Raw genomic sequence first — 14909 nt, forward strand, 5'->3', positions numbered from 1 at the left:
AAATAATCTTCTGGAAACAAACGCTGGATAAAAATAAAAGGAAGGGCCAAAGGTGGAAAGGACACAAGGATCCATCCAGAGGAGGGTGAAAAAACAAACTGTATACACACAGACAGTGGGGTACTACTCAGCCTTAAAAAGGGAGGAAATCTTGATAGATGCTACAACTGGGTGAACCTCGAAGATACTATTCTGAGTGAAATAAGCCAGATACAAAAAGATAAATACTGTCTGATCCCACTTCTGTGCAGCAGCCAGGGCGGTCAAATTCACAGACAGAAAGCAGAATGGTGGTTTCCAGGGCCAGGGGGAGAGGGAAGTGGGGGGTTAGTGTTAGAATTTCGGTTTTGCAAGATGAAGAGAGCTCTGGAGATGGATTATGGGGACGGTTTCGCAACAACGTGAATGTACTTAATGTTACCGCTTAAAAATGGTGATAATAATAAATGTTGTGTATCTTTTACCACAATAAAAAAATTAGTAAGTAAAAGGAAGGGCTTCCAAACAAGGAGGGTTCCTTCCGTATGAAGACTCGTCTCCTTCCCTACAAGTGGTTAAGGTGACTGTCTCATGTCTCCGGGATGACTACACTGGCCTTGCCAAAAACATGGGACACACTCGCTGGTCCTCTCAAAGCCTCTTCATCATCTCCTTAATCACACGGCCTCGCGCCATGGGGGACATCCTGCGGCAGCTACACACGGCACATCCGCGGTTCACATCTGCAACAGATCAGGCCCTCACGTGCCAATAATGAGTGTTTTCCTTTCCAAAGCTGCAGCGCTGTTTAAGTTGAAAATGTGCTACGGCAGGGCTCCCAGCTGTTTCCTCTCCCTCTCCAGTAAAGTTCTCCAAAAGCCTTTCAAAAAGAGACATAACCTTTCATGCACAACAACCAGAGACCTAGCAGGGAGTTACAGCGGAGATCGAAAAGACAAAAACACCAGCCCAGAAAGGAGGGTCAGCCTAGGACCCCACGCTTGGCAATGATTTCCAGAAATTGGAAATGACTTCCTCAACCCATGGAGTCAATGCTACAAGTAGCCCTAATTGAGAACTTGACCCTGCAGCTATCACCACTGAAGGTACTGGGACCACGCCAAGTGATGTCAAGATTTCTTCTTATTCAATAAAGGGAGAACATGCATGTGTTTGGGGCCTCTCGGGGAAGAATCAGTTTATTCTATTTTATGATCCTAGATTCACCTAAATTTTCAAGTCATGTCCCAAGTTCTGAGATCATAATAAATCAATATCTAAAAACTTCTAGCTTCAGGCTAAGTCAAGAAAAGACTTTTAAGGATACTTTCTCCCCCTCATGTGGTCTGACTGCCACCCAGTAGCACTCACCTGGTCCTGGGGGTCCATCTTGGTCATCATCCTGTCCTCCAGGAGGTTAAAGGTGAGCACTTGCAGGACATACAGCTGGTGCGCCATCTCATTGTTGATGGCCCGCTGGGCTCGGATGACATGCTAGGATAATGGTTCACAAACAAAATTTTAAGAAGGAAAGAAAGAGGAGAGAGAGAGAGAAAAGCGAACTACATTTACCCCCGACAAAGAACCTCACAGGCTTCATTTGGAGGCACGAGGGAAGGAGACCAGTGGGCCCACCATTCTGAAGAAAGGTGAGGGCACAGGTGGTCCCAGAGCTTTCCTTTACATTCCAGGGCCTAGTAAGCTTCCTGACCTTTAGGCCAGATCCCAGGAAAAGACCTCCTCCATGCAGGAGGGAATGAAATGGGAAAGTGGCTGCAGCCATGTAAATCAAGAGAAGGTACGTCTACGACAAGGGCATCGGCAGGACAACTGCTAATGTCTACAACAGACGCATTCCTCCCATGCAGTGGAAGAAGCTATGGTGCATTCGTGTGGGAAGCAATCTCGCCATCATTGTACTCTAGGACTGTCTCTGACAAGTGAGCCCACTTCCAAATAGGGAAAAGTTGTAGAAACAGTACACACAGACACACACACAGACAAATCCCCATCAAATCTGCAGTCAATACACCGTAAGAGCTGTACAAGGACACCCTCCATCACGCTGCAGCGAGCAAATGCTTGTGCTTTCCTCTGCTCACCTGTTAACAATTAAGTGGAAAAGAAAATGACTCTCCCATAGAAACAGAACTGAAAACAGAATATAAAAGGAGCTGCAGGAACACTGGCTACATGGGCCTTTGCCTCTCACCCAGAGCTGGGTTTTAGACAGAAATGGGACAGCTGCCACCAATTCAACCCTCGGGCCTCACACACAGCCTCCTCTGCAGAGATGCTGGCTGTACATTAGAATGCCAGACAACCAGGCAGTGTAGTGAAACAACCCTTCAAATCAGTTATTTCCAATGGTCTAGACTGAGCCACGTCTTGCTGTCTGAGAGACCATTTCTCTCGGTGCTCCACTGTAGCTCCTGGGTAAACTGCCACAAACTGACTTCCTTCTAAGGGACTGTTCAGTGAATGCCCAAGCTGTCCAGTATGGAAACACAATTATCTTACAGCCAGGACTAGAGAAAGTGTAGGTCCCTAGGGTGTCTCCCAAGTTGGCATGCCTCTGGACCCCACACCCTGGCAATCAGCACTGCGCTGAAACAACCAATGAAAGCCGGGGCAGGAGAATAATGAGGGACAGGAGGAAGAGGACAGGGAAGGCGAAAGGATACAAAGTCTCTGGACCACAACTGTAAGAGGGAGAGAAGTTGGACAATGGGATGGGGGTGATCAACCCGCAGTCCTCAGTCTTCAGAATAGAAGGTCAGCAGTACATTCTGACTCTCCCAAGGCGTGGCTGTCTCTCTCATTAGCAAGCTGAAAGCACCCCAAGTTCTTGCCAGAGAATCCCAATGTCCAACTTTCAGCTGCCAACGTCTCCTGAAAGAAGTCCCACTGAAGAAACTGCTCTTTCAGATTATGTGCTGACGTCATCAGTGCCACGTCTCTGGACATTCTAGCCTGAACTGCCACACGACAGCAGCACGTTTCAAGATGCTGAACTACACTGTAATATTGCAGCTTTACAGTTACTGGGAGCCAGTAAGAAGAATGCCCATACTGTGAATCCTTTGGCACCTCCCACAGAACCATAATGGACCCAGAATCTATCAGAAGGCTCTCCCAGGGCCCATTTCAGAGTTTTCAGATTTCAGTTCCAAAGGGAGAAAAGTTTGTCATCCCAAAGATCTGAGGAACCTCGTGTTGTCAAACAATAAAAATTATACTCATATGTTTCTCATCATCCTCCACAGCCAGGAAGTTTAAAATCAGACATTATCACAAATTGCAGTCATTACCATTGGCCTTGGGTTCTAGAACACTGATTTCCTTTGCTCTCAGAATGTTTTCAGTTTTTGACAGTTTTCTTACATTGGAGTGTGTGTGCATGTGCGTGTATGTGAGTGTGTCTGTGATTGTCTATATTAACCACATGCTTCTGGCGTTTTAACCTTAGGACGCTGTTGCCTCTGGAAAGAATGACTGTCCCAGGCCTAGCCAATTGCTACACATAATAAGTGACTCCTTTCCTATGTAAACCAAACCAGTCCTGAGCCCCCACACCCAATCCTCACTATTCTCCTGCCTTAACCAGCCTAGGCCAGGTACTAGACAACCAGAGCAGCCCCCTGAAATTGTTCATACCAGCCAATCCTAGGCTGCTTAGCCAGCCTCCTGGGCCTCACCCCTTCCTCTTCCGAAAACCACAACAGACGCTCTTACCCAATTTCATCTGGTGCACTTTGGCCCCTGACCACACTCATCTCGTTTTTTCCTTTTGGGAACTATAAGTAACAAACTTTTATTTCAGTGGCACCAATCTTCTGATCTGTTGGCCTCCCCATACCTAAGTAATCATAAAACCTACATTTTAAAACAGTGTGTGTTGGTGGCACCCGTGGCTCAGTGGGTAGGGTGCCAGCCACATACATCGAGGCAGGTGGGTTCAAACCCAGCCCAGGCCTGCTAAACAACAATGACAACTGTAGCAAGAACAACAACAAATAGCCGGGTGTTGTGAAGGGCACCTATAGTCCCAGCTGGCTGAGAGGCTGAGGCAAGAGAATCACTTAAGCCCAAGAGTTTTAGTTGGGAGGCTGAGGCAAGAGAATCACGTAAGCCCAAGAGTTTGGTTTGAGCTTTCTGTAAGCTGTGATGCCACAGCACTCTATCGAGGGCAATATAGTGAGACTCTGTCTAAATAAATAAATAAATAAATAAATAAATAAAACAGTGTATGTTTACATGTTAAGCTTCTGAACTTCTCTTTGGAATCACCACAAACAGAAATGTTTCCTTCCTTCCCTCCCCTCTCCTTTCTTTCTTAGGCAGGGAGACAATCAAACTCGCTTCTTTCAAGTAGCCGGTCAGGCTGCCTCAGGAAATCTTGCTCTTTGGCTTATATCTAAACTTTCTAAACATTTAAAGCCTCCTTTCTACAGAAGTTTACGGTCATTTTTGCACTGCGGTGAATGAGTGGTTCCTACCTGTATCCTTCCTCCCTCCCTCCTGCAGGGGAACCCAAGAAAATCATGGTCAAACATCTCAGGCCTTCTCCGGATCCCTGGGGTTTCCGGCCAGTGTTCTCACTAAGACAGTAAAAGCTCCTGGAGGTGGACTTTTTAAGCACTGGTTTCTTTCACCTGCCCCAAGTGGGAGAGAAAGAAGAGAACAGATGCCCCTTCCCTTTCTGTCTCAAAAGTTTCAGGGACCCCACCCTGCAGTCATAAGATACTTCTCTCTGGGAAAGCCTCCTTCTTTCAACTCCCAAAGCACACTGTTTACTTCTTTATAGTCCCTTGTGCTTCGCCGCAGAAGCAAGTCGCAGAGTGAACCACAGACTGAAGCCAACGCAGAGAGAGGCAAACCTACCCGGCCATTCCTTCCCACCAGCACATGGCTACTCACCGTTAAAATGATGGAACGCAGTTGCTTCTGAGCCAAAATATTCGCCATCTCCTGTCGAACAAAAACACACCCACACAAAGGCTTAGGTTAGAAAGATACATCTCAAGGAGGCTGAAGTGACTGTCTCCTGTGTTGAGTTTCCTGACTGTGTATCTGCAGTATTTCTGAAGCAACAGTGAACTCAAACAGGCAGAGGAAAGAACTCGGGCACCTGCAAACTTCTTCTTTTCCTTTCTTTTTTTTAAAGTTATTTCCTCCTTCTGGAACTGAATAAAAATCAAGCACTCCAGACAAAAGCAACGGTTCTCCATTAGAAAGACGTTATTATTATTAGAAGATACGTGTGCAGAAAGCTTTAATTAGGCAACAGCTGTCTGCAGCAAGGAGCTGTAATATTAGACAACCATCGCTTTAAAGATCTAAGTTTTATGAAAACCATTTCATCTTAATCTCTATAAAAGCAGAGAGTGAGCAGCCGGTACTCTAGGACTTGAAAGTGGGCCATGCAAGTCATCAGAGAGGAGTTTTAACAAAGAGCATCTCTCCAGGCTGATCCAAATCTCTATAGTCCACACCCAGCTTAGCTCTGCTGGGCCTCATTTCTGCAAGTTGTGCTTTGGCCTCTCCCGACTGGCACAGAGGATCAGCACTAAGTTTACTACATGGAATGACTCATAGGCTCCCTTTCTAAATATTGACAAGTAGTCAATTTTACTGGAAATTAAATAGTCAAGCACAGTCTTAGTGCATGTAATCAAAAGCAAAAATACTGCTCTGCTCACATTCAGGAAGACACTTGAATATTGCTTTTTTTTCGGGGGGGGGGGTGTTCTTCATGTTTCTACTCTTCCTGAGTAGAGAAGAAACCAAGCTACAGTTAAAAAGCACAACGCTGAATTCTACCCAGGTTAGAATAAACTAGCTGACAGCAGAGAGAGCCAAGAACACAGGGGAGGCGCTAAGAGGGGCACGTAAGCAGGGGCCAGACAGGTGTGGCTCGGGACAGCAGGGCCCACTGAGTGCTGACAAGGGGACGAGAGTGACCTACAGTCAGAGGACAACCAAGGATGTCAACATTGCATCTAATCCACCTGACAGCATCACTGCCACCACAGAAAGGAGAGCGAGCAGGAGAGAAGAAGAGATGGACATGTCCAGGCCTCTGTTAGAGGCCGGCAGCTGTATTTCCACACCCTGCCGCCCCACTGCACTGAAAAGTGCCTAACTGCTGGAACATGCATGATTCAGAATGGCTGGATGGCACTAAAATCGAAATGCAATACCGGGTCCTCCTCCTTGATCTCAAAAAATAAGAAAGTGTGGGTAAAGATACATTCAGAAACAAGTTAATCGGTAACCTGGAAGGAACCAAGGGGAGATAGAAAGCTGTGCTTTCTTTCTGACCTAAATAGCAAGGCCCTTTGGTCATTTTTGTTGTTGTTGTTGTTTTCCTTGAATCAGATGACAAAAGGCCCAAGGGATCCTGCAGTTCTCTTTGTTTCTTTTCTTTTATAAAATGAAATGACTGCCCAATAGACACGAAAATAAGAAAAAGAAAAAAGAATTCCTCCTTGACCATTTTAGCCTATCAATTCACAAAATTTTAAACTAAGTTAGAAGGGACAATATATTTCCAACTTCCACTAGAGCAATTATTTTAATTATCTGTTTACAGTATTATCTTTTGCACAAGGCTGCTCACGGGCACAGACACTGTCTTAGTCTTCTTTGTATTCCAAGCCCAAAGCACAATGTCTGGCACAGAGCAGACAATAAATGTTTGATAAAAGAACAAATGAATATTTAATACTACCCTTCTAAGGAACAGGTGCTCAGTCAGAAAGAAAATGGAAATATCTTTGCGTACATTATGGGTTTGTTTTTTTTTTTGTCTAATATTAGAGAACTGTCTGAGTAAATGCAAGACTCCCAGGGGAATAATTTGTAGCATTAAAATGATAGAGACGTATAGATAGATATAAACATAGATATAGATACACTGACATGAAAAGATGTCCAAAAATATTGTTTAGTTTTAAAAGCAGGTTTAAAAATAACAGTGCACGTAGTAGACTCACATTTAGTGAAATAATAATATAGGTAGGAGAATATTTGCATAGAACAAAAGGGGACATAGCACCATTCAAGTCACAAGAATTGTAAGTAACTGCGATGGTTCTTTGGGAATTCAATTACAGGAATCTTTCAAACTTCTTCCTTTAGAATCTGTATTTTCTGATTTCCTACTACATCTTTTAACTAATAAGCTTTTTAATAATATTTATCAAAACCATCAGTATTTGTAGAGAAACTCAGAAGGGATCTCACCAACACACTTCCCATTGAAACAGTAAATTGATTAAAGGAAGTAGTTGTAAGGAAAAGGGTGCATCTGCCCATCTAGCAGCCACCCCTTCCCCACGAACGAATGCACCCCTTCTCTCCCTCTGTGCAGGGACAGAATCCCCTAGATCCCAGAGGGATGAGAAGCATGGCCTCCACCTACAAGGGAGCAGTAAGCGTCCCCAGAGAAGGGAGTTCCACCCCAGGCCCTGGTGCAGGGCTCTCTCAGTAAGGCCTACACCACGGACACAGAGGAAAACATCCCACAGGCCCAGCTGTGTGGGTGGTATTTTTCTGTAGTCAAAGCAGAAATAAGCCATTGTTCAAAAGCATTTCAAATTAGTTATACATATTTTGAAAAATATAGAAAATGGAGTCATTATGAATATATTTGACCCCCACATCACAGAGAGATGCTGAAATAAATAGAAGTATGTGACTGAAGTGGAACTTATCCAGTGTCCTAAGGCTTTAAACAAACAAACAAAAAAAGTGTCCCCACAAATCCAATAATAAATGCTTAGGTTGTATTTTAATCTAATCCAAGTGAGAGAACAGGTTCAGCGGTGTCCTTCAGGCTTAAGAAAGTTGTTTACTTGGAAAATGCAAGAGGATTCTGTGGGTGACACCACCTGGACCAGCGTTGGCTGGGACGAAAGCCTCAGGCCAGTGGGGACAGGGAGGATTCTACCTGATTCTGACCAGCTCAGCGACCTGGTCAAGTTCTGTACTGCCTGTGAGTCTCCTTCCTTCATAAAAGAGAACTGATACAGCATTCTCTTAATACAAGAAAAAAGTGAAATAACAGACTATACAACACACGGCAGACTCAATAATACTACCAATAATGTCAGACTTTAGGAAATTATACTATTTGCTAAAAGTCCAGAACTTTTTGGTTTTTATAACATATGCCAATAAAAATGTCACTGTCTAATTTAGACCAGCTAAAACTTTAAGTTACTTATAATATAAAATCCAGACTAAGGTGTATGTGCTCAGCTGTTGATGCAATCTGTATCAACCCGAAGGATGGCAACAATTACCTTAATCTGCTGTATAAGCCTCCACTGACTTTCAGAAAATAATACCAAACAAATTTTTCTTCATTATGAACCTGAAACTGTTTCAGAGCTAACTCTCTTGTAATCACTGAAAATTTTTGTTAAAAATTTAAAAACTAAAAATGCCCCCTTTATGTCAACAAATTAACAGCCTTAAATTCAACAGTTTATAGAGTTATGGTTAATTTTCCATGGGCAGGTAAACACCTCGGAGTTATTTGTATATCAACGATTGAATTAATTGGGCCAGGCACACTGGCTCACACCTGTGATCCCAGCACTCTGGGAGGCTGAGGCAGGTGGCTTGCTTGAGCTCAGGAAATCGAGACCAACCTAAGCAAGAGCAAGATTCCATTTCTAAAAAAAATAGCCAGGCATGTGGGGGGCACCTGTAGTCCCAGCTACTTGGGAGGCTGAAGCAAGAAGATCACTTGAGCTCAAAGAGTTTGAGGTTGCTGTGAGCTATGACACCATAGCACTCTACGAAGGTTAAAAAAATGGGACTCTGTCTCAAACAACAACAACAAAGATTGAATTAATTATATAAGAATTTGTAAATTTCTACTGGATTACACATACTTTCTTTTTCTAAATTGGATTATTTTCTTAAATGGTTCAAGGTAATTAGATTACCCTTTGTGGGTAGCAATTCACAGCCAAAACAGTTTCCTACCAGTCTCATATTGCATAATTTTCAAAAATAGTTTCATTTATAGAGCTCAACAGAATGTTATATTGGTATTCCATTACACTTCCCTTGTTATCAATGCCTGCAGTCAGTACAGAGCGTGCCTGATTCCCTACTTGTCCATGGTCATGAGAGTCGAATCCCACAATTTAACAGTCCTGTGGTATATGGCAATACAACTGGGTCTATACAAATGTATAGACCCAGAGACCCAAGTGAAGCCACAGCCCCTGGGATGGGCATGAACTGTCATTTCCTCTAATCCAGTGGTTCTCAACCTGTGGGTCATGACCCACAGGAAATGTATTAAAGGGCTGCAGCATTAGGAAGGTTGAGAACCACTGCATCTAATCTAACCTCTTCTTTCACAGATGGGGAAAGGAAATTTCCAAGAGTTGAGACTAGAATGCAGCCTTCCTTAACCCACACTCCACACTCAGCTAAACGTGGGTGATTTGGCTAGAAGTCATTGGTGTGACCAGTAGAAGGGTCAAGCTCCTCGAATGCGTATGCCTGCCCACAGTGAGAGTGGTCAGGGAAATTCCTGGGCTACCTAGGAGTTACTATGAGCTCTGTATTTAGATAAAAATATCAAATGTGAAGCCCTATCCATGATCCCATCTCAGATCTGCAAAGCTACCCTTCAAAATCCAGCCTGGTTAAGAGCACGCCTCCCATACAGGTTCATAGAGGGCAGGTGCCATAAGGTCACTGGAAAGTGACCCCACTCCTTGTGCAAACATAGCCACCTCAGAATGTGCAAGCAATTCTAATGGAAAACAACCCAGAATCCCTCACATTTAGTCGCCAAGGTTTACAATTACCAAGGTTTAAAATCCTCAGTAATGCACAAATAAAATAAAATTTCTGACACCGTGTTCAGTAGTAGGTTCACCATCTAAATGCTTCTAAAACATTCCATTGGTAACTGCTGTCGATCTCCCCAGCACACTTTCTAATAGTTGAAAGAGCTCATATTTCTACCTAGTCTTTAAAGGAAGTCTTTAAATGGGACGGAGTTAACACATTATATGGTATATTGCTAAGTAAAATTGCGAGTGGATTTTGAAGTGCAAGCTAAATTCTCACAAGGCAGAATTCCACTTCTTCCACATCCTAATCCTCTGTTATGGTCCTTTCCCCAGTTTTTAAAAAAGAAAGGGTCTATAGACAAACAAGACTCCTAAGAGGTATCAGATATGTACGTTTAAGGGTTTCTGCCTCTTTTTAAACTGAGGGAAAGTAGACTGCTTGCTCCTCCCGGACATCCTCACAGGAGTAAATTTGGCAGAGCAGCTTCTCTGACATAGGAATGAAGTTATCTCGACCAGCAGCATTAATCTGCATATTTCTCCTCCTGCCCTCTCACTTTCCATTTCCTCCTTTTCCTGGACAAAATGTGACACTTCTTAGGGTCTCAATTTCTCGACCCAGAAAACAAAGAAACACTTCACTCAACCTAGTGAGCATCCCTCGAAATGATGGAAAATCCCCAGGGCTTCCACCTCTCCTGCACCACAGTGGGACGTGGGCTGCTGGGACACTCCCTCACCAGTCAAGGCCATCCCTTTCCACCCACTTCCCTGTGGAATTGTGAAGGATCTTGCATTGCCAGGAACAACCTGGATTGCCAGCTACAAGCTGCAGAGCACAGCCACTCCCACCTGTGGCTAGAGCAGCAACATGGCCCAAGAAGTCCCCCAGGTGGGAAGGAAAGGGTGCTCTCTGCACGAAAAGTTCCCAGCCCCGGACACAATCTTAGGACTAAAGAAATGCAACTTACCTGCCTCCTCTCATCAGGAGCCTTCAGAAAAAGGGCATTAATTACTGCAATGGTATAGGTTTGGATTTCTTGATCCAGCCTGTAAAGATACAGGACAATAAAGAAAGTCAGAAGAGGCTACCCCTGAGTTGGACCATAATGAGGTTCAAAATTACACTCCCCCTCAGCCAAAAAAAAAAAAAGCCAGAGAGAAAGGCAGGGCCTAGAGAACGCATTTCACTCATCACAAGGCTGGAAACACAGTAGGTGTGCAATTACCGTTACTAACTGGACAGTATATTGCACAGTGAAGATCACCCAGAATTATAGGCAGCCTTCTGCTCTACTAGGATTAGAAACGAACCCAGGAGCGGTGGGAATCGTAGCAGCAGTAGCAGGAGTTATGTGTGTGGATGGGTCAGTGTAATTTTCTGTGTGATGCGTAAAATGTATTGGCAAATAGTTCTAGAAGTCACCACATCCCTGGGCTAATTTAAAGGAAATTACTTTGTCTCCCTGGCTATGATATTACATATTCTAAAAATCTATTTCCAAATAGAAACTTTTTAATAACCAAAAGAATAGGTATTTATGTTTATAAATTTGCTTTTCACTGGAAAGAAATTAGAAATTCTAAATGAAGCACAGCTCTAACATGGTAAATAGTAAAAGGACGGATCCAAAACATAAACAAAGAGTGGACTGCAAACTGTATTCAGGGATAATTTATCAGGCCGGTTAGGGAGCGATGTTGCTTAGAACACCTTTGACAGGATGGGATTCAAAACCCAGTTCACCACAGGCTGGCTGTATGGCTTTGGATAAGTTCACGGGGATCCCCCAAACACAGTTTCCTCATCTGCAATGGGCAAGAACACAACTATTTTATGGGATTGCTGCTTTGAAGGTAAAATAGATTATGCACATGAAATCTTTCACACAGGGCTTGATGAATAATGAACTCTCCACCTTGGTGAAGTGCTTTGTAAATGAACATGTGTGCCTTTAAGATTTGGAGAAAAGATATAAAATGTAAAGTTAATTCATTTCACATTCAGGAAAATGTAGAACAAGTCTTATTTCTACAGAGGTTACACATCAAAATCGTCACCTTGAAGAATGTGATAACTTTTACTGAGGCCACAATCCACAGCTTCTGGGAGTAAAGTTTTAAATGCGGACCATGTTCCTGCCTCCAAACAAATATTACAAACACAACACTGAACATTTCAGAGAACTGTTAAACAGACACACATACTCCCACCCTGCACCACCAATCCAAAGGAGTCCATCAGGTTCCTCCTTGAGAATTTGCAAATGTGACCGAGAGAGCCAGTGAGTGAACTGTTGGGAGTCGGGTCCCTCTAAGCACCAGCCAATAGGCTGGAGGAAAGACCTGTCCCTGAGGACTCCAGGGAAGCCACAGTTTCTCTCCTTCTCAAGGCTTAGCCATTTCAGTTGTTTCTGGATTCTACATGGCACGCCAGTATCCTTCCAATAACTCCTTTTCTTGTGTAAGCCAGCCCACAATTGTTTGTTGCCACCCTCAACCCAAACTGCTTTAGTTTCTAAAGTAGCACCAAACAGAAGACTCTGTCTCAGCTTGGTATCATCCGAGACAACCTTACTAGTTACTGACAGGAGGAAAGATGGGAAACAGCTCCAAGTACAGGCTGCAGGGGCAGCTGTCTCACTTCCACCTTATAGTTCAAGCCACTAGGAAAAATATCCATCTATGTATATATTATCAAATATAAAAGAGGAAGGTCATTACGATCACCTTGAGCCTAACTAAGGAAGAATTTTTAAATGCTGGTCAGCCTCCTGCCTCCAAACAAATAATGATATAAATAAATTTTTTAAAATTTCTTACTACAGGCTAGGCGCAGTGGCTCACGCCTGTAATCCTAGCATCCTGGGAGGCTGAGGTGGGTAGACTGCCTCCGCTCACAAGCTGGAGACCAGCCTGAGTGCGAGCAAGACCTCATCTCTAAAAATAGCCAGGAGTTGTGGCAGACACCTGTAGTCCCAGCTACTTGGGAGGCTGAGGCAAGAGAATCAATCACTTAAGCCCAAGAGTTTGAGGTTGACATGAGCTGTGACACCACAGCACTCTTCCGAGGGTGACAAAATGAGACTCTGTCTCCAAAAAAAAAAAAAAAAAGAAATAAAAGAATTCTTACTACAAAATGTCTAACATAAAATTTCTAATTAACTAGGAAGATATTCATTATATTGCAAGAAACATTATCTTACATGATTAAGGAAAGAGTCTGTTGAGAACTTAAGAGAACAAATTGCCCTATTTCATCTTATTAAAAGTAAAACTCTGCCAGTATATATAAACTCTGCCATCAAAACTGAAAACCTGCTAAGGGCCCCCGCTGGAGACAAACATGGACCTCATCTCCCCAAGGGGTAGGGGCCAGAGGGAAGTCACCACGCCGTCCCAGGGCAACATATGACTTGGTTACATGCCAAAGAGAGATTCTTTTACTGCACATTTAATTGAACCAACACGGAGTGTTTCCTAGGGCATCATTGTGGCTGTATTCCCGACACATGTCCCCTCCCCAGAGCCACTGGAGCACGCTTACCCTTGAAGATGTGGAATGAGCTGGCCGATGGTGATCTCTTGCGCCACCTTCTGGTAGAGGTCATGACTGTTGAGTACCATTGACTCCAAAATAGCCAAGGACCGCTGCAGGATTGAGAGGTCTATGGCTGATTTGTTCACGAAACTGGCTATCTGAAAATGCAAGCGGGAGACAATTGACCGTTCATGCCAAGTAGAGCAAAGAAGTGGAAAAGGGAGCAAATAAAATAAATCGGAACCTCATTTAAGAAACAGCAGACATTGAGGTTACCTGGAATCACTGGAAAATAGCAAGAACTGCATCAAGTCAGTGACTGTTCTTGACATCATTACAGAGCATGATCTACGTTATTTCTATATTTCAATGATTTGGTTTTTTTTTATTCTATAAGAATTCTAAAGAATTATTCCTTCTGGTTTTCCAGGAATATTTTTCTGAGTTTCAGCTTCCAAGGCAGACAATTTTGACATATGTGTTATACCGACTGAGAAAGTAATTTCAACATATACGAATAGCCCTCCTCTTCCATTCCAGGTTGCTCCTTTATCCACATAATCTGTGACTTTTATGTCCTTATTTTGTTGCTTTTGTGTTCTTAAGGGACTCACACAAATCACACTCATGGACACAATTCAACTGGCAACTTCTCAGTCACTGGCCACTCTCACTGCTATTCCTAAACAAAAAAACTCTTAACTGCTTTCTTCTGATTTCTTACAGTTAAAATAAATTCTTTTCATCTCTCCCAAATGTAGCAAAGAGGGAATTGTTTAAGTTAGTAGTGCTAAAAGTCAAAATACGACGTTAAGCTCTAAAATACATTCCCGAAGGAATTAATCACTAAAGCCCCAAACATAATAAATCACATTGTAAGAGGGAAATAAAATAAGGGTGAGAAAAATGGATCACAGCAATCCAAACACATGGGCACCATAAAGGTTTTATTTTACGGGCTTCATTAAAAGTTATTACTGTCTGTTGACAACGTACAATAAAAGGCCATTATTATATCAACATAATGACTGCTTTCTTAGAAGCTAAATTAACTTGGTTCCATCACAAGGGAATACTTGCTGCTTCTTTCTGTCAACAGAGATTTCTCCCTTTCTGTTGTGCCATCGACCCCTCTCCTTATCCCCTCTCCACCCTTGCGCATGATAAAATGTAAATGCACCCATGGCAACACCCAGTTGCCATCCCAATGCCCTCGAATTCACTGACCCTGGTGAAAACAGAGGTGGGAGGTGCAAACACCAACACCTTCCCAACCTTAGATACATCTGGACCTCAGGCAGTGGGAAATAAATTATGTGAAGAAATACAGTGACATCATGATTTTACATTCTAAAAAGGCATTGTTTTATAACATGAACAGTAGGGGCTCAGCGCCCAGAGCTCAGTGGTTAGGGTACTGCCACATACACCACGGCTGGTGGGTTCGAATCTGGCCCAGGCCTGCTAAACAACAATGACAACAACAACAAAACAGCTGGGCATTGTGGCAGGCACCTGTAGTCCCAGCTACTTGGGAGGCTGAGGAAAGAGAACTGCTTATG

The 14909-nt window shown here is 43.4% G+C and overlaps 1 protein-coding gene across 1 annotated transcript in view; it reads right to left on the reverse strand.

Annotated features, from left to right (window-relative positions):
* ELMO1 (engulfment and cell motility 1) overlaps positions 1 to 14909 on the reverse strand; it is a 551882-nt gene that overhangs the window by 335106 nt on the left and 201867 nt on the right. The window contains exons 9-12 of the mRNA XM_003788592.3: positions 13354 to 13505; positions 10778 to 10856; positions 4900 to 4950; positions 1351 to 1473 (exon numbers count right to left, since the gene is read on the reverse strand). Coding sequence (XP_003788640.1) covers positions 1351 to 1473; positions 4900 to 4950; positions 10778 to 10856; positions 13354 to 13505 — 405 coding nt within the window. The remainder of the gene's footprint in view (positions 1 to 1350; positions 1474 to 4899; positions 4951 to 10777; positions 10857 to 13353; positions 13506 to 14909) is intronic.

The sequence above is a fragment of the Otolemur garnettii genome, unplaced genomic scaffold (genome assembly GCF_000181295.1).
Source record: "Otolemur garnettii isolate 467f Iridium unplaced genomic scaffold, OtoGar3 scaffold00028, whole genome shotgun sequence".
NCBI classification, from domain to species: domain Eukaryota; kingdom Metazoa; phylum Chordata; class Mammalia; order Primates; family Galagidae; genus Otolemur; species Otolemur garnettii.